At 43.8% G+C, this 19,206-nt stretch overlaps 1 protein-coding gene across 8 annotated transcripts in view; it reads left to right on the forward strand.

Moving 5' to 3' along the window:
• The window catches only part of PAX2 (paired box 2), a 98,932-nt gene that overhangs the window by 45,804 nt on the left and 33,922 nt on the right, over positions 1-19,206 (forward strand). For all 8 annotated transcript variants that reach the window (XM_063163653.1, XM_063163651.1, XM_063163655.1 and 5 more), the window contains 2 exons: positions 2,094-2,179; positions 4,206-4,325. In XM_063163653.1, the coding sequence (XP_063019723.1) occupies positions 2,094-2,179; positions 4,206-4,325 (206 nt within the window). The remainder of the gene's footprint in view (positions 1-2,093; positions 2,180-4,205; positions 4,326-19,206) is intronic.

Consider the following 19,206-nt stretch of genomic DNA (forward strand, 5'->3'; position numbering starts at 1 on the left):
AGGCTGCAGGGGAAATCTTCTAATCCATTCACTATGCTACACTACAATAGAACATAACACAGTATAATGTGTAGGTTAACTTAGACACCCTCAGGCAGATTTTGGATAGACGGATAGATGGATGGAGAGAAACATTTATACAAAGTATACATATATTATATCACTCTATTGATTTAAAAAAAGTTCCAGGACTGCCTAGCTATAATGAGATTTTTGAACTTTGTGTTGCGATCAATGAGGGGAATATTATTGGCGTGGAGAATTGATATACCCGCTCTCTGTGGCTTGTTCTGCTCCTGGACTGCCCCTGCCCCCAAGGTGTACGATTCCATCAGACACTTAACCTCTTTTACAGTGTCATCAGGCTAAAAGGAATCTAATAGTGACACGGGACTTGTGCTCAGCACTCTGGCACTATTGCTTTCCTGTCACAAATAATTTATAGCTTTCTATTTCCATCCCTTTGCCTGCACCCCATCCCCTTTTTCTGTTTCTCTGGGCTGGGGGAAATCAATAAACTCACACAACCAGAGTGGCACTTCAGGGGGTTTTAGGGGGAATGTGAGAGAAGAGGGGAAAAAAGAAAAAAAAAGAGAAAATAAGAAAAAAAGTTATATTATTTGCCATAGCACACTTTTCAGATCAGCTCTTCACCTAGTGCAAATTGTATGACCTCAGAATCGGGCCCTGAGGTCTTCAGACACTTTTTGTATAGGTTCTCAGCAACTGTAGATTAGGGCATCTGGTACCACTGATCTATATGAAGTGAGGATCTGGATCTCCATCCTCAGCTAGAACCTTGACATTCTCTGTCTCCAGCTATGTCCCAGGCACTTCAGCTACAGGTCAGGCTTCATCAAGCTAGTAGCAGAGTCTTCTAACATGCTGAGGTGAGATGTTCTCCTTTCCTAAGAAGGCTTCATCCTCAGAAATAGTGTTTTTTAAAAATTGCCCCCACAATGTCTCTGCCTATCTCTATCCATGCCATATCACTCACATTTGCTCTTTGAAGTTTTGCCAACTTACTCTTCAGAACAATTTTTTAAGGGAAGCTCTCAAGTGGGCAGGACGAATCTTCTATTTGCTTTCACTTTCTGGAGATATTTTTGGGTAGAAAATAAAGCTAATAAAATGCAGGGCTAAGAGTTCCAGAAGCTGAGGCTGAAGAGAATCTGCACCTACACCCCAGCTGGAGTGGCTGAAGAGAGGAGAGGCTTGTTCTAATCTCAGAAAGGAAGTTGGTTTCCATGGCCTCCACAGGTCACGGCTTATTTACTGAGTTCCTTGGTGGAACAGCTGTTCCCAACTCACGGATACCCAATATCTGCCAGTAGTCAGGGACCTTGCAGTCAGGTACTAGGTACTAGTGATTTTCTTTCACCACTGACCTCAGCTGGATTTAAACCAGTGACCTAGAGGTGAAAGATTTCATGTAACAAGAAACAGAGCACTGACAATTACAGTTCAGTTTATTGCCATTCTAAGCTACACTATAAGCTTTTTGGAGTTTCCCATGCTGTGTTCATTCACCACCTGACAAACACCAATTTTTGCCCTGTTTGATGGACCTTTTTTTCCTGGTGGTCTATATCCCATCACCAGTCCCTACAGATGCCTTCTGCTTTCACCTCATTTATGAAGGGCAAGGGCTATGGGCAAACCTTACACAGTACAAAGCATTTAGTCGGTTAGAAGGGTATTTTTCAGGTAGACAACAAAATTAAAGCTACTCCATTTATAAATTCAGCAATGTCTCTATTAGCTGTGAAGACTGCACCATTATTATGCTCACAGACCAGACCATAAATGACAATGCAGCTGTTAACACAGAGCAGATCCTGGCATGCTCACTGAACACCATCCTTATGCAGTGAACACCCAAGTTTGGGATAAAGATGACAGAGCAGAAATAGGATGATTCTCTGAGAGCTGGACTATTAAAGCAGTAGAATCAGGACCACAAGGCAAATGAAGCCACTCTGCTGCACTGAGAGCTCAGATCGAGCCTTCAGCTTCTGATATCTGGGACTGTGGGTCTGTAAAGGCACAGAGAAGATGCATTTGAGTTCTGAATGTGTTTCACTCTTTTCCAGGATCATCAGAACCAAAGTTCAGCAACCTTTTCACCCAACACCAGATGGGAGTGGGACAGGTGTGACTGCACCAGGACATACTATTGGTAAGTAGATCGGCATGAGGGGTGGTGACAGGTCAAGTGGAAATAGGGATGAAGCTTAGTTGAGGGAACAAAGTCTGACAAGCAGATGCTAAGCAGAGCAAAAGGGAGGAGGGTGGGGGGAAAGAAGCCTCCATGAAAATCAGTTTTCTATTCTTTGTCTCCCCTGTTGCAATGCAGAGAAGTGAATCACAGAGAAACTAGCCCAAAGTAGGGGTTTGCCCAAGTGATTCTGCCTTAATGTCCATTTCATGTTCATGCTCTCTCCTTCATCTCCTTATACAGAACTATTTACTACAGTCCTGTCTAAGCATCAGTCTTCACCTTTTCCCTTGTCCTTCCTCTGACTCTCTTTTTCCTCCCTACCAATTTTTGTTCTATCCTCTCCCTTTGATGGAAATGGTCAATTTTTTAATGGTAGTAACACACAAACATGGGCAAGATATTCCAGCTGCCTCACAACTAAGTTCTTCATTGTTCTAGCTCTGCAGTCAGGTATCCCATGGGTGTATTTCACTGAGAATGCTGCGGGAAATGTTTTGCTAGTTTGTTGAGATGAACAGAAGATGGAGGCTGTAATACAGTGACCAAATGCCTCCTAGTCTGTTTAGAGGTACTGTGTTAGATGTGTGATGAGATACTTTCTAATCTGTGAACTGTGGGGTGGATATGTCTGCTCTTGCTAGCAGAGCTTTATCTAGTGACAAACTAGAGCAGGAAAAACATGCAGTATTCTGGGATACTGTGAATTACAGTAGTTTATTTGTGGCCTAAGACTTTCTTAGATTCTTTTGGTTATGGAGAATCTGCTGCTACACAAGGATTTACCAGAAAATGCTCATCTGCATGGGACAGAGCTGGTAGATATCCTGTACACAAACTGTATTCAGGATTACAATGGGCAAATATGGAAGAACATTTCTGGATGCTCTTTTAATATGGACTTGCTCACTGGACTGGCAATCACTGATCACAACAGATAGAGCTGGCAGATTCCTTCTTGGAACAGCAGTGCAATGTCTAGGGAATGCAATGGCTGAGCTGGGGTAGTGATTGTGAGTGCTTCTAGTGGAGTCTCATTGCTCTGGGATATTCTAGGAAGTGGGTCTACATTGGAGAGTGTTGAAAGGTTCTGCTCCATCCTGAAAGGCTTCTGTTGGATGTATTGATTGCTTCAGATCAGTGCTTTATCAGCTGAATGATGAATAGTGGCCTGTAAGAGAACTGGGATATTCTTTCCATTACTGGGACACACTGGGACACAATAGGTATGTCTGCTGGATGCATAGGTCTACCTGTTCTATTTTCTAAAGGCCTGATTATCACAAAGGGATCATTTTTAATTTGGATTACTTGTCACTTTTGATATATTGGAAATTCATGAGCAATCTTGGACAGCCAGGTGGCCAGAGCATTCTGCCTATTGATATTGGTCAGTACAAAGGGAAGGCACTAGGTTTTCATTAATCTGGGTGGTAGTATGTATCACCCAGTCATTCCAGTAGGGAACTGAATTTAATAGGCTAGTACTGAAGTGCTTCTAACCTATGCTAAGAAGGTAATTTTTTCACTAAGTGTTTCAGGTTGCCATGTAAGAGTCTAGTCTGCCTAAGACAGAGCATGTGCACTCCTGGTGAAAAAATACTGAGAAGAAATGATCTGGTAAAATATGGATGGACTATGAGGTCACTAGAGAATGTGGCCTATGCAGCATTTCACTGGATTACCTTGAAAGCCTGCTCTGAACTGGGATGTAACAACATTTAGCTTCTTGATGGAGTACACTTACTTGTTATCAATGGCCCTGTATTGGAAGGCTGTGAAGCTACAGTATAGCAGCGGACAAGCAAAGCTGGGATGCAGCTTTGCTGGGATACAGTAGAGTAAATCTTTCAGCATGAAGGACCAGGAATCTGCTTAGTGCCCAGGCTTTCCTATTAGACTGGTGGCATGCATAGCTTTCAGCTGGGGATCCCTGAGTGCTGTGCTGCTCTCCTGATGGCCCTTTCTCCCTTTTCCTTTCGTCCAGTGCCCAGCACAGCATCCCCTCCTGTCTCCAGTGCCTCCAATGATCCAGTGGGCTCTTACTCCATTAACGGGATCCTGGGGATTCCTCGGTCGAATGGCGAGAAGAGGAAACGTGATGAAGGTAGGGGGAGGGGAGAAGCTCATCCTCCCTTTTATATTCTTTGTCCCCATGTACAGGCTCCAATTTCAGGCCAAGGTTTGCAGCTGCTCCAGGGGCTAGATCAGTTTTAGCAACAGAGACCAGTTCCCCGCCACTGCCCTGCTGGCTTGGAATGCTCTTCTTCCGAGGCCTTTCATGACAGGCTGCGTCTCCAGACATCTGCTCAGCAGGCAGAGAGCCGTCTCCATTGCTGGAGCTGATCCCAAGTTCATTCACTGCTGGAAACGGCTGGAACTGAGCTCCCCAGGAGCCAGCAGGTGCCCGGACTTTGAACTGTGGGTAAACATGGTTTCCCTGACTCACTTGATTTCAAACTAAATGCCATCTTGGAGAAGCACCAGCAATGTGGGAGCTGTCTTTCATTCCCCTTGCAAACAAGTTCCTGCCCTGTGATGTGCCACGAGCTACATTAGCTGGTGATCACAAGGGCCCAGTTTTCAATGAGTAGCATCTACCACAGCAGAGCTGTCATGCTTGCAACAGTCTGAAAGCAGAACAGGAGGTCTTCTGAGTATTGTGATCCTAAGGTTGTTTCTAAGCCTTTCAATAAGGCTATAATGAAACAGTATTAAGCTCTCTCCTTTTGCATCCTACTTACTGTGAAGTATCCAGGGCAAAGATCCTGAAATGAATCAAAAGCTGGAGCCTCAGGTCTAAATAGACTGAGTCAGGAGGGGTGGGTAAGGTCTTGGCGCTCTTATGGTGGCTTTCAAACACTTTTCCTTAAGTCTGCCTTTTAAAATTTGATTTGTTCTAAACCTGAGGGCCAGGAGGTGAACTTTTCAAAGAATATTGGCTGACCAGTTTTGTTGGGTTCAGCTCTGACTTCAGTATGTTGTGTTGCTTGTTGCATGGAAAGACCTCTTAGGACAGGTGGCTCAGGGTGCTGTGTGTGCTGTAATCCCAATGCTGTGCAATGCAAGAGAACATGAGAGTTCTCTGTGATATGTGGTGAGAAGAAAAAGCTCTCCTAAAACAGATGCTGCATTTTGAGGTTTTGCTAGTAATTTTCTCAGTATTGGTTCTGGTGAGGTTCACATCTGTAAGTTTTTGATCCAAACAAACACAGTAATCCTAAGAACAACAGGCAGTCATCATGTTTCCTTCCTCCCTTATACAAAGTAAAACTAGAAGCAAGGACCCAATCCAGCTTCTATTAAAGCAAATGGGAAGATTTTTGCTGATGTCATTGGAAATTGGATCGGGGCCCCAGAGGAAGATCCATTTCCCAGCTAGATGGCAGTAGGGCCCAGCTAAGAAAAAAGTGTAGCAATGGAAGGACTGAGTCAATGCCTCAAAGTCAAAAAATGTCAGGAATAAAAGACAAGTATTGCAAACCTTTCTAGCATTTTCCATCATTACATACACAGGAAATAGTGACATTTCAAACTGAATGACACGTTTCTCTAACAGTTGTGCAGATCTCCTGGCAGTTATTTGAGGGTTTTGAGAATCCCTGTTCTCATACAGTCCAATGTGGTGATCACCATCTCTCAACATGGTGTCTCCACATCTCATTAGAAATTAGGCTCTTCAATCTGGCTTTAGCTACTATTCAGGCTATACCTGGAAAGATCATCCCACTTTAGATGCAGCCACACAGTCACTTCCAGCCTCAGAACCTGAGCTTTCTTTGGAACAATACAATTAAACACAGAAACAACACAGCAGCCATCTAAGACTGTGACACTTCACAATGATATATTGACGGTAAGAACTAGTCTTTGTGTCTGTCCTTAATTCATTCCAGATTTGATTTAGGCAACTGACACTATGCAGCTCCTTGCTGTTGGCCAAGTGCCCAAATATCCTACTAGGAATCAAAAAGGTTCCAACCAGACAATTCTGCAGATGTTGTTTGCCTTTAGCTCTCAGAGTTTTAGGTGGCAGTTACATGATATGGTTGCAACTGCCTTAGATAACAGCCTTAATCCTGCCATCCCAGATATCTGCTGCAGGGACACATGCTCCTGACCCAGAGAAAGTTCACATGGGACCTCCAGCTAGCTCTCAACATCTCTAACCATGAGATGAGTTATCTGGGCTCACACTGGCCTTCAGAAATTATGAAAAATATTGTCCCTTTGCGGGGCTGAGTCGTAAGGTTAGAAGGGTGCAAGGGGAAGTTTTGCAAAGCCAGTGATCTTCACTCATTCCTGGGCAGTCTCCTCTGTAGCTCTGAATATTCTGATTGTTTCTAGTTGAGATGGGGAGTAGGAAAAGTTTGTCAAGAGATACAACGTGAGTATTTCTTTCATGTTCATGCTGGATGCATACACCTTCTCAGTATTTCCCAGGGCTTCTGAACACTTTTTTGCAGTTTCTTTCTTAACTTCAGGTTTTATTCTTACATTGAAAAGCCCTTGTGAGCTTTGCACATCTACTTTCCAAGCATTTAGGGAGTGGTTCTTCCCTAAAGGAGGCAGAAGAAGCAGCACTGCTCTCTCTTTCTTTCCGCTCTGTTGGACCAGCTCTGCTGCAAGGATTCCTCTGTGAGGAATGCAGTTCAGCAGAAAGGGGAAGTACCAAACTGTTCCTGAATCACCATTTCTGAAAACCTTGTTAGCAACCTCTGTGATGGCTGGGGGGAACAGGGTAGGAGAAAGACAGAGAAGCTTCTTTGTGAGCACACCCCCTCCCCCAGGTCCTCCTTGCTGCAGCTGGTGTCTACATTAGACAGTAGCACAGATGATTAAGAAGAGAAATAATTATGTGTCAAGATGATGTAGCAGAACTCCCGATTGGACAGAAAGAGCCAGACGGAGGCATGAGGTGGGCTCCGAGATGGACGCTGACAGCCAGGTGTGTCCCCCACAGGGAGTTAGAGGAAAGAGTGGAAATTCCAACCTACCAAATTCGCTGGTTGAAAGTGCAAGGGTGGCCTGGGTGATGTATGACATTGAGAGAGAGCTAGCTGGGAAGCAGCTCTGAGTGTCTACTAGTCACAACAATGAACTTTTGGCCATGAGTCTTTCCTCAAAACTCAGTATGTCTTCCTCAGGTGAATGCCAAGAATGGATGGTCAGGATTTGCCTTGTTAAGACCAAAATACACTTTTTTTTCAGTTTATAACCAGTGATTGCAAAATTTCTGACTTTTGTGATAGAGCTGGTCTCCTGCGATTTTGAAAATAATTTGACTAAAACGTTTGACTAAACATTTGTGTAGCACTGTGGGCATTGCCAGTGGAGCTGTAACCTCCCTCTGACCTTACACCCACCTTCACTTATACCCACTATCTTCCAAAGGCAGAGGTCACCCTGCAGCATGTGATGACTTTCTCAAGACCAGTGAGGGTCTTACACTATCAAGTTGCATCAGAAAACATGAATTCCTGGCTCTTTATGGTTTGAGTATTGTAGTACTCTGTGTTGGCAGGCCAACCATGTTCAGCAGGGTCACTGCCAGACTAAGAAGCAGCAATACAATATCCAGAAGGACAAAGGGGAAGAATATGCAACTATTTCTGCTTTTTCATAATCCCTTAATTGATAGCTAAAAGAATGAGAACTGGGGTGACCCAGAGGCACTAACAAAAACTTAGTGTCACTCATACTGTAGTCTTGAGCATGGTACAAGGAGGAAAAAAGGAGAAATGCCAAGAAAGCGAAATACAGATAAATAGAAAGATAGATAGATAGATAGATAGATAGATAAGTAATTAGATAACAGGAAGAGAGTATATAACGCTGCTGCCAGCGTGGGTATATAGAGTATATAACACTGCATCTTCAGCTATGTGAAACTTCAGCAATTTTTACGAAACCATTCTTATGAGACACGGCCCTTTCCATAATAGACTGCAAACAGACTTCCTGTCTAACCCTAAATTCTCATTTGGGATTCAACTTCCAGTGAGGTTGGTGCTGTAACATTCTCAGCATTATTAATCTTGGTCCTTGACAGTATCTGTAGTATTTGACAGCATTACTGGCAATAATATCTGCAGTGCTGACAATGGCAGAGATAATATCCCCCAGTATTATCGACATTAGCAGGGATCATATCTGCAGCCTGTTATTGGTGGGAGCAGACGTAATGTGTCCAGTATTATTAGTATCAGTAGTAATAAAACCCAAAGGCTTGTTAGTGTGATCAGTGCTAATATCAGCACTAGGTTTGTGGGAGAGGAGGGGACTGAGTGATTGCTACTCTAAATGGCAATAAAACGGTGTTTGCAGTGAAGGAATCCCCAACAGAGATGGGGGAGCAAGCCTGAAAAGGCAGAAGAAGTCCCTTCTTCCTATCCTTCACTTGTCATTTTGATGATTAGAGTGAGTTACATTGATGCCTAGTAATGCAGGGCTGTGTCAGTGCAGTGGGACAATGAAGAGTCACCAAGATTTCTACAGATCTGGTGGTGTTTTCCAAGAAGAGTTAACTGTATCCGTGCAGATGGTTCACCATACTCCTCAAATGGAATTGGGCCCTGCTGAACAGGGTGCTGCCACTATCTGTAGGAGTATCTGCACTGTTAATCCTGGAGCTATAGGATAGGTAGCATCACTGCCCTTCTCTTTGCTGCTGCTCATATAATTTTCTGACTGTTATTGCCATAAGATCCTCTACTGAAAATCAGTGCTTTTGTTACAGGTGGCTTTCTCTTTCCTCACTCCAAATGGGAGGACTCTGAGTGCAGAGCAGGGTCTTGACAGTGTTCAGCTTGGGACTTTTCCTACCTTGTTGTGATCTGATTTTCATATTGGAAAAGTAAAAATGCCTCCTTCTGATGAAGTACGAGGCAGAGACATCTGTGACAGTTCCACTACTGAAAGTTGTTTTTTAAAATACTGCCCCAGGACATAAACTGTTTTAAAGACTTGGGTTCAAAATTTTCTTCAAGTGGAAAGTAACATAGAGCAAAGGTAATGTGTAATGTGTCTAAGTTTTTGAGCAGGTATACAGCAGCTGAGTATGCCACTGCAAGTATGATCCCATTTGTGTTGTTCAGAGTGGCAGGGATAATACGGTGTGAGAGACACAGCTATGATATTTCAGACGACTGTGTCATTGTCAGTGGCACACAGTATGTGTTTGCAGGCAGTTTAGTTGTGGTTATCCTGCTGTAACTATCACTATAGGTTGTGGGTTTGTGATGCTAATGATGAGATTAACTGTATCACTACTTGGTCTGCTGCCCCATTACACTCAAGGCCATTACACTCTTCACAGGAGCAGCTGTGAATTGTTTTTTGTGGTATGTTTGCATCACGGCATGCAGTAAGGGTGTTTCAACATGGTAATTGTTGGTTCACTGGTGCAGTTTCTACTGTGCTGTCACTGCAATTCATAGAGTTGTTACTGCAGCTGATATAATGTGTTGGTTGAAAATAGACTGGCCATGACAGTGAAGTCAATACAGCTATGTCACTGCAGCACCATATTCAGAATGGTGTGTTTTCATGAAATGTGATATTAGTGTTCCACAGTATGCTGGGGTCATTTCAGAACATACAGTGTGCTTATGCTGTCATCTGCAGCATGGTGATGCTTTGCTTATGCTGGAGTTGTACCAGAGCAGAGGTCTAGCCCAGAGCTGTCCTATGGGGAAATGCATTCATTCATTTTTCTATGCTGCCTGCATATGTTTGCTAAGAATATGAGTGAGTCATTCCACTTGACTGTGTCATGGCCTGATGTATGTCCATCTCTGGGCATAGTAGGTATATTTCTGTTCTCCTCAAACCCTAATAATTGTTGAAGACAACAGGGTCTGTTTGGACCCCTGCAAGTGATGGAACAGCACTACTGTCTGTGGCGAGCCTGAATTGTTTCACAGTGTGATTTTTTGTCACCACAGCTGACTTGTTTGTGTTATTCTATATGGCTGCTTTATTGCAGGTCAGCAATAGTCTTAATGATACCGGAGACACATGCAGTTATATTGCCTCAGGTGCTAACCCTGTGTTCCAACCATCACACAGAGTTGTGGGGTGTATACACAGCAGTTTATGGATGTGCAGATGGGCTGAGCAGATTCTGGAGTCTTTCAAACTCACACAATGTTTTTCTCCTACTTTCTCTGGGACTGTTGTTTTATGCAGCATGGGTGAGTTTCCAGTGACTGGCAGCTTGCAGAAATGGTGTATCTCTGCAAACAGGAGCAGTCACAGGGGACCAGGCTCACTGTGTTCATACACACAAGTCTAGGAAACACTCCCTGCCATTCTAGATGAAAATATAAATTGAAGAGGGAGTTTATTCCAAGTGATCACCCACTTCTCCCTCCTGAAGGTCTTCAGCTAGTGAGACCCCTGGAAGGACATAAGAAAAGTACCTGCTACTCGTCCTGCACCTCTATAAATAAGCTGCAGGAGGATGTCAGAACAGGGAGAGTGTGTATAGGAAAACAGAGGAGGGGGAAACTGGATGAAGCACAAGACAGTGAATAAGCAGCACAGCACTGACAGAAATGAGGGCTGCTGCACCAGGAATCTGGAGGTCAGTCTGTGAGCAGGAGAAACAGGATACATGTGTTTGTGTGAGGTGTCTGCACATACGCTCAGAGTTTGGGGAGTACACATTGCTGAGAAAGAAGTCAGGTAAGGGAGAGTTAACAGCTTACATCACAGAAAGCAGTTTGGACAGAATGCCCTGCTTCCAGAGCTTATAGTGCTGCTTAGTTTGGCAGGGGCTGCTATTCTCTGAAGACAAGCTGGTCTGGCTGCAGTTGTATTTGTGTGCATCTCTGATTGTGTATTTGTATCTCTAGGAATGCACGCCTGTTTGGTGTTTGTATTTCTGTGTTAGGATCACTGGTCTCTACTTATCTGTGCTTGTGTACTGGGGTGAGTGGCAGGTTGGACCCGTATTTTTGTGCATGCCTATGGAGACCTAGAAAATGTGTATGTTAAGCTGTGTATAATATTGCCTAGTAGGAGGATGGGTACTGTGGATCATATGGATGTCTGGGCATGTATGGCTCAGTATTAGTGCTATGTATTTTTATGAATGCGAGGTATTTGTATTCACATTTTGAGACTATATGTGAATGTTGTATATTTGTATGTACATTCTGAGTGTATGTGTTGTTACATATTTGGAGTATCAATGTATCTTTGTGGTTGCTGGATATGAATATGTAGCCTGCTAATGCTGTGCACTTCTGTATATAGTTTGTACAGATGTGTATTTGCATTGAGGTTATATATTTGTGTGTATGTTATATATATATTTATATATACACATATTGGTTGTTCTTGCCTGTATAAAGGCTGTTTATTTATGTAAATATTTTGTATTTGTTTACATTATTTGATTCTGTACATGTTAATTTAAGGAAATTACTTTGAGTTACAGGCTTTCATTTAGTTAGTTTACATATACTTTTGTAAGTTATTTGTTTATTCAGAAATTACATTTAATTGACATGCACCTACATTAGTACCTCTGCGTGTCTCAGTTTGCATTCTTGTGTCTTTAATGTTAATTTGCTATGTTTTGTGGGCACTACTTATGCATAGAGCTTTTCTTTACATTTATTTGTGTGAGTACCGTGTGTGGTTTTCTGACTAGTAATTAGTTTTGGTTAGATATTTTTCCACTTTTTGACTCATTCTTGGGAGCTAACATGTCAACAGGAGTCAGGCAGCTACAAGTCCTAGTGTCTCTGCCTCCTCAATGATTCTATCTGTGCAAAGGCTGCTCCCTAGTTTTGCTAGATGCCTGGTTCTCTGGATCTTCTTGTTCACTTTATATGAGTCTTACATTGGGTCTGCCTGCAATCATGGAGGTGGCTGTTATAAGTTGTCATGGAGGCAAAGAGTATGGGAGTCAGAGGGCATGGTGTCTGAACCCATGAGAGTCCCAGGTTAACGCGCAGTGGATGACAGAATCAACTGCAAAAGGAATCAGAAATAGCTGGCAATGTGCAGGCAAATGGTATTTTAGAGGGTTGTTGGTATAACAGTGGATGAGGATGCCATGACAAGCGAGAGACACTGGTTTGGGGTCAAGTGACATAGCAATAAGACATAAGGGCAATACTACCATGGAATAAAGGTGACATGGCACTGACACAAAACATGGGTCATGGTGACATGCCAATGACCCAGGCTGATCTGTCAGAACAGGGAGAGCTGGGATCTGTCCATCAGCGGAATAAGGCAAGGGAAAACAGGAGGAGGAGGGTGAAGAAGATCAGAGGCAAATCAACAGACCTGTACCTGGGCTGTAGGACCCAGATCACCAGTAGTTTGGGACATGCAGTGTCTCCACAGGATCAGGCGTGTCCTGGTGTGAAGGGCCAGGACAGCCTGCTAGCAGCGGCTGTTTGCTCACAGTGATGGAGAGCAGGGATAACACAGTGATGACATCAGGTGGTGGCCATATCCTGTGAAGGTAGCCATGCACCATGGGGACTGTGGGCAGGGGCATTATTCCCAGTTGGTGGAAAAACAAAGAACCTAACAGGCAGTAAAACAAAAACAAAGGAGACTTGGAAGCACCTGACAGCCCTAATTCATCACAACCCAAGATTTTTTTCCCCCCTCATGTTCCCATTATATTTGTTTGTAAAAGTGGAAATCAATTTTGAAGGTAATTTTCTGGAAAGAATGGAAGGGAGGTGGGAGGGCCGGATAAAGCAGAGATGGCAAGAGGAAAAAAAAAATTTAGGCCAGGCACAGCCCAGGGGCAGCTCTTGGCAAGGTGAAAGAAAATTGCATATTCAATCTCCATCCATGAATCTCCCTTGCTGCTGCCCGCCTCCTGCTCGAAAACAATGAAGGCTTTCTCCCCTACGCTGCACAACGCCTGAGTATCAGCGCTCACTTTAACTTCAGGGTCATTAATTCACCTGATTATTGCAGGAGAGGAGAGGGTTGCAGAGGCATCCATTCTAAAGAGCCCTCCCTTAGCTCATCCTTTGATTAGTTCAGGGTGGGGGGAGTTTAGATAATGTGTTGTCTTGGACACAGTTTAAAATGGGAGGGGTTGAAGAGGGGGTGGAAGGAGGTAGAAAGGAAAAGATGTGGCCCAGCTTGCTGTGGAAGGGAGGGTTGGAAAGCAGTCATTCTTGCATCCCTCTGCTGTGGTGTTACTGCAAATTAAAAGTAGCATGTTCCACTTCGTAGCTATCTTTCAGGGAGGGGAGGGGCATGGGTATATGTCGGCATGGGGATGGGGGGATCTTATCATTGCTTCCTCAGCAGCCCAGCGTAGTGTCACCCTGTGAGGTGACATTTGAATTTACAATTCCGCAGAGAAAAGCCATTAATTCACAAATTAACATTTCTCCCTCTCTCTCTCTCTAGCTCTTTTTCTCTCTCTCTCTCTCTATCTCACATGGATGTGCAAGCAATTGAAAAGACAAAGGAAATAGCCTTAAGGAAGAGACTTTACTGCTACTCTGTCTGTGCAGAGATTGCTACTACTGCTTCTAGATAGATAAACCAATTACCTGAGCTGCTCTGCTCATGGCAGCCTGCTATTACCTCCTTTTGTAGAGCTGATTCCATTGCTGGATTACACTGTGTGTATCTCATTAATGTAAACCAGCATGATACTGGGCACTGTTTCTGACCCTTCTTGCCATAGCCCCTTGCTCTGCAGCGGAAGAGGGAACTGGGAGAGGAGTTGAAGAGAGGTGACAGTAGGCACAACATACTTCCTAGAGCAGGCAACACACAGAGCTCGTTAGAATAGCTGGGCTAAGCTTAGAGGAGACGGGGGCTTCCCTTCTGTGGAGCAGATCTCACAGCATTAACCCTGATCTCTTCCACATCTTGGTGAGCACCAAGGGTGCTGTGCAAGAGGCCTCATGTATGGGCACCAGGTATGGGCAGTCTCTTGCATTCTCAGCTCTACATGGAGTTTTCAACAGGTGTAGAAATGTGTGTGGCAAGCAGACACAGAGGTGTGAGTACAAAAGCTGCGTATCCATAGCTATTGCACATGAGTGACTGACTCACAGAGGAACACAACAGAGCTCAGAAGAAGCAAGAGTAAGCACTTCAGCTTACAGATTGAGAGGGCCAGATTTCTCTGTAGTGCAACTCTACTGAAAGCAAGTAAAGGATGCCTGTGGACATGTTCTCATCTAAGACAAACACTAGACACTACTTCTACACAACCCTGTTGTCTTCTAAATCCCTCCTGTTGCTCTTTCCTGCCACTTTCTTTCTCATATACTTCTGCTATCACTGCTGCTTTGGCTGCTTGGGTGGCACACACACACGTAGGCACTCAGCCACACCCTGGTGCCACCGCAGGCACATATATGTGACACTGCCAGCCTGGCTATGCAAACTCATACCTCTGCAGGCATGGCTTCTCGCCACCTGCTCTGGTGAGGTCTCTTCAGTGGCTCCAAGACTACCTGCTGCAGGACACACTGGCAGTCAGCTTTCTGAGCACCTTCTGGCACTCTCTGCAGACTGCCTTGTAGGAACATGCTGGCTACCCTGCCTTTTAGCCTGATCACACAGCTATATGTGTTTGGGGAGAAAATGTCCAAGCAGTGTTGTTTAAAGAAAGACTTGCACATACTAATGTGCAGTTATCCAGGTAAAAGAAAAATGGACCAGAATGGCTGTTTCTAGAAACCTAGTCTCCACATGCTCAGTGGTTGGAGCATGTGCCTTTCTTCAGCATTGCCTTGGGTCCTTAAATCTTCCTAAAAACTTATCCTTTTAACAAGAGCATCTGCCTCTCTGACATTCCCTGTGCCCCACACCGTGCACAGCACATGGCTGGGGAGCATCATCCCGCAGCTGGTGCTGGAAGACGGATCACGATCAGCGGAGGAATCGGCAGGCAGTGCCAGTAATTCAAACCATCCTGACCGTTCAGTGAACCTGAACCTGCTGACCTTGACAGCACTAGACAGAAGCGGCCTCAGGAATCCCAACCTTTAGAGAGGCATTGGCTGGAGGATGGCTCCTGCTCTCTCCCTTTCTTTCTTCCTTTTTTTCTTTCTATTCGTGATCACATCCAGCAGCCAAGGGGGCCCAACATTCAGTCCCCAGTGCACCAATTAGCTCCTAATTTGGCTATCTCTGCACTCCCAAGTCTACATCAGTGTAACGTTAAGCATCGCTTGCTGTTCATAGATGTAAATCATTCCTATAGAGGAGTGTCTTCTTGTGCTAAAGGAAAACACTAAGCACCTTGTTCTCAGTCAGGGCCACAGAAACCCCTCCTCCCAAAATGGGAGCTGCTGCTCCTGCTGTTTGGAAGGAAAGCAGAAGCTCTTTACTTCCCTAAGTGATAGTATCAGATCCTCTGGCCTTGTTTCACTGGATCCCAGGGGAACAACAAGATCTCACCAAGCGATTAGCCCGTGAGAATCTTGACTGGATAGATGAGGGGCAAGGAGGCAATTTGACTGGAGAGGATAAAGTAAGAAAAACCAGTGTGTTTAATTTTGTCACCAGACCTTGCTTGAAAAAAATGCTGTTTGTGAACATTTTATTATGCTTTCAGGACTTTCAGGACTCCAGCTATCTCTGCTGATAAACCAGCATTTTGTGTTGACCTGCAGAGGCTATTCTAAGCTCTAGGATATTGCATATGAGGAATAACTCTCTTAGTAGTAGATGGCTGGAAAGAAGCAATTACAGATACATATTTGTATCTATCTATTGACACACACCAGACATGTTCTGTCTTCTGTCTCCATCCATAGCTCTTTGAAGATGATTTTTCCAAGAATCAATCAGATAAAATAAAGGATGCTTTAAATAGGTGTCAAATGCAATTCATGCCCATCTTAAGACCCTTTAAAATGTTAGAGTTTTGTTAAAAGGCCTAAAAACAATGCCTGGATTCACATTTTCCTTTCACTTTTCCTTCATTCATCCAAGCATCCTACTGCTTACATCCCAATAGGTTCAAAGTAGAAAGGCCTTTTCCCACAGAGGTCAACAGCCACAGGAAAACACATATGAGTACAGAGACAGAACAGGAGCCAGGTCATGGGTATCACGGTTTCCTTTTGGATGTGCATCAGGTCAGGATTTCTTTCTCTCTTTGGCCCTGCCTTTTTTTTGGTCAGAGGAGCTATTCTGGTTTTAAGCTAGGGGATCTGCATTGGAACAGATTGGTGGACATCTGATTAAACCTTAATGAGGTGATTGTTGTTATGAAATGTTCATCAAACCTTGAGTGCCTTGCACTCCTCTCTTAAATGCCCTAGAAAAGGTTATTATAAAGGACAGGTATACTTCCATGCCTGGTTTCCCAAAGGACTTGGTGCTCTTTTGTTTTGCCTTTTGGCATCTAGTCTGATAAGAGGTAGGCCTTGAACAGAAGGGTTGACTTTCCAAGAAGATCAGAACTGTTCTAGAGTTTGGGACAACTTTATTAAATCCCAGCAAACAAAAAACAATACTCCACTAGCTAATCCTCAAAAATACTTGTGGCTTTTCTCTGCAGAGACCTCAATTGTTTGTGAAACTGATTGCTGCCCATGGCTGGGCCCTCTCTTGTTTGGAGACTAGCTCTTACAATTTGGAACATATTGCAATATACATTTTATAGAGGTCACATCAGTATAGGTTCCTTCATGAACCTATAATGGCCTTCGTGTGACCTCATGCAGAAAGATGACAAATTATTCTAATGGTTAACAGTTATTATAGGAATGAGGATTCAAAAAAGAAATATTTAGCATGGTGATGTTTCAAGCAGATTGCTGCCTATTGCAAGCCTGTAGCTCTTTTATTGCATGGCATTTCACAATTACCCATCCTGTATCATATGTTGTTTATTAACCTTCCCATTCTTAAGATCTCATTTTCTACTGAAATGTGGCTGACTCTCAGGTGGACCATGGCAGATGTTGAACAATACAGAGCATCAACTGTGAAATTTTGCTGTGCCATGTCCAAATGAAACCACAGGAGAATTAAGATATGCTGTGGGTAATCACTCAGGCTGGATTTTGTTCAGGACAGCCAGGTTAATGTCTGCACTCTTGCAAAAAATGCCATGGGAATTTTAATGACTCTGAGTGATTGGAGCCTTTGTTTTATGGCACGTCAAAAATGGCAGCTCTAAAAACACTCTGCTTGAATACTGGTTTAGTGCTGACTCAGAAGAGCTTCCAATAACATGATTCACAAGTATCTGGCCCAGGGACAGGTACAGACTCCTTTGACTGATAAGGTTAAGGTAAAAGTGTACATGAGGGGAAAATAGGTGGAATGAAAGGAAGGGAAAGTCTAGAGGGAAACAGAAGGAAAGGAGGCATATTAGTGGGGGACCAAGCTGATGGAACCAAGCAGTCTAAAGAGGAATTCATATTTCCTAGACTGCCCATGGTCTGACCCAGATCCACTCAGTCTATATGCTGGTGTCTTCTCAGTGCTCTCCACTGGAATCTCAGGGATTCCCACAAACTGGGAGGTGGAATTGGATGGTGACAGTCGAGCTCTGGGCTCCCTGCTTTGTGTCTAGCAGTCCTGATTGCAGTGTTGATTTCCATGTCAGGCAAAGCGCTGCTTGAGGAAAAAAAAAAACCCTCCAAGTGTGGCGGTGTCAACGCTCGTTGTTGTTCGACAGTGTAAAATTAAATTAATAAAGCCCCCAACACAGGAAAACATAACAGGAAATTAATGGCCTTTACTGTCGCTCTGATGCAGTCATTTGCAACCCTGCTTTCCGCACCAAAGACTTCATAAATGCAAGCAGTTTCTCTAAACAAGCATAGTTAGGGCTGCATGCGATGTAATTTTTTGTGTTGCTTCTCTCCTTTGGAGCTAACAAAAGCCACCCCTTTTTTATATGCTCACCAAGGGGGGATCCTGCTGAGAAGTAGCTCCCCAACAAACATGCTTAGGAAGATGAGAGAAGAGAGTTAAGCCACACCAATGATGCTGGGAGCATCACCTTCTCTGGCAGAGGGAAAGCATAGCTCTGAGCTCCCTGCAGCAGCAGCTGTACCCGAGGACACTGCACTACAGGCGGTGTTGTGGACACCATAACACCATAACAGCATAAATCAGCATAACCCTTCTGATAACTTTTAGGATGTGTAAATCAGTATAACTACTGAATGCAAGAGACTTACAGATGTACACTGACCAGAGGATCTGGCTCACTGTATAAGAATGCCAGTTGCTACTCTGTCAATGTAAACAAAGCAGTGTACTGGATTCTAGAGGCAGCTGCATTTCCGTTTGTCTAACAGTCAAACCTAATAGCACTAGTAAGAGATACTGGACCTAGGAAACTACTACCTAGGCTAAACTTGCACACCCACACATGCTGTAGTACGTGTTGTATACACATCTGAGACAGCTGCTTGCATCCTAACACCTGGAAAGACTTTTGTTGGCATTTTCAGTAAGGCTGATGTGCTGATTTTTACTATCCAACACAGGCTTAGTTTCCCAGATGCTCTTGTCCAAATTTGCAATCATACACTTAGATACAGTAGTAAATACATATGATTTTCATATGCATATACACACTCACTTCCTTAAATGCATTTTACATGCTCCCATGATAATCCAAGATTGATCTGGGCACACACTTCATTACACATTTGCACACACAATTCATTACATTTACATTCTCATTGAGCACTGCCATTTTTGCTCATGTAAGCCCTGTATTCAAGCTGCACTGCCCGTTCCTGCTCCATCTAGGGTACTCAGTCATACACAACCCTGTGTAAAAAGCACTGCTGTCAGGCACCAGCACACATCTCACTCTTCCTCAGTCAGGCACACTCATTTCCCTGCACAAGCAGCCTTCCTTACTCACCAATTCCTCATGTGAGCTATACCCTCATTTCAAAACATAAAATCTATTGTTTCTGAGCCTTTCTGCTTTAAGCCTGAGCATGTAAGAAAGCAATACATACAGTCTATGTGTTGCTGACACACTTAAACTACAG

Source organism: Melospiza melodia, chromosome 9 (assembly GCF_035770615.1).
Source record: "Melospiza melodia melodia isolate bMelMel2 chromosome 9, bMelMel2.pri, whole genome shotgun sequence".
NCBI lineage: Eukaryota > Metazoa > Chordata > Aves > Passeriformes > Passerellidae > Melospiza > Melospiza melodia.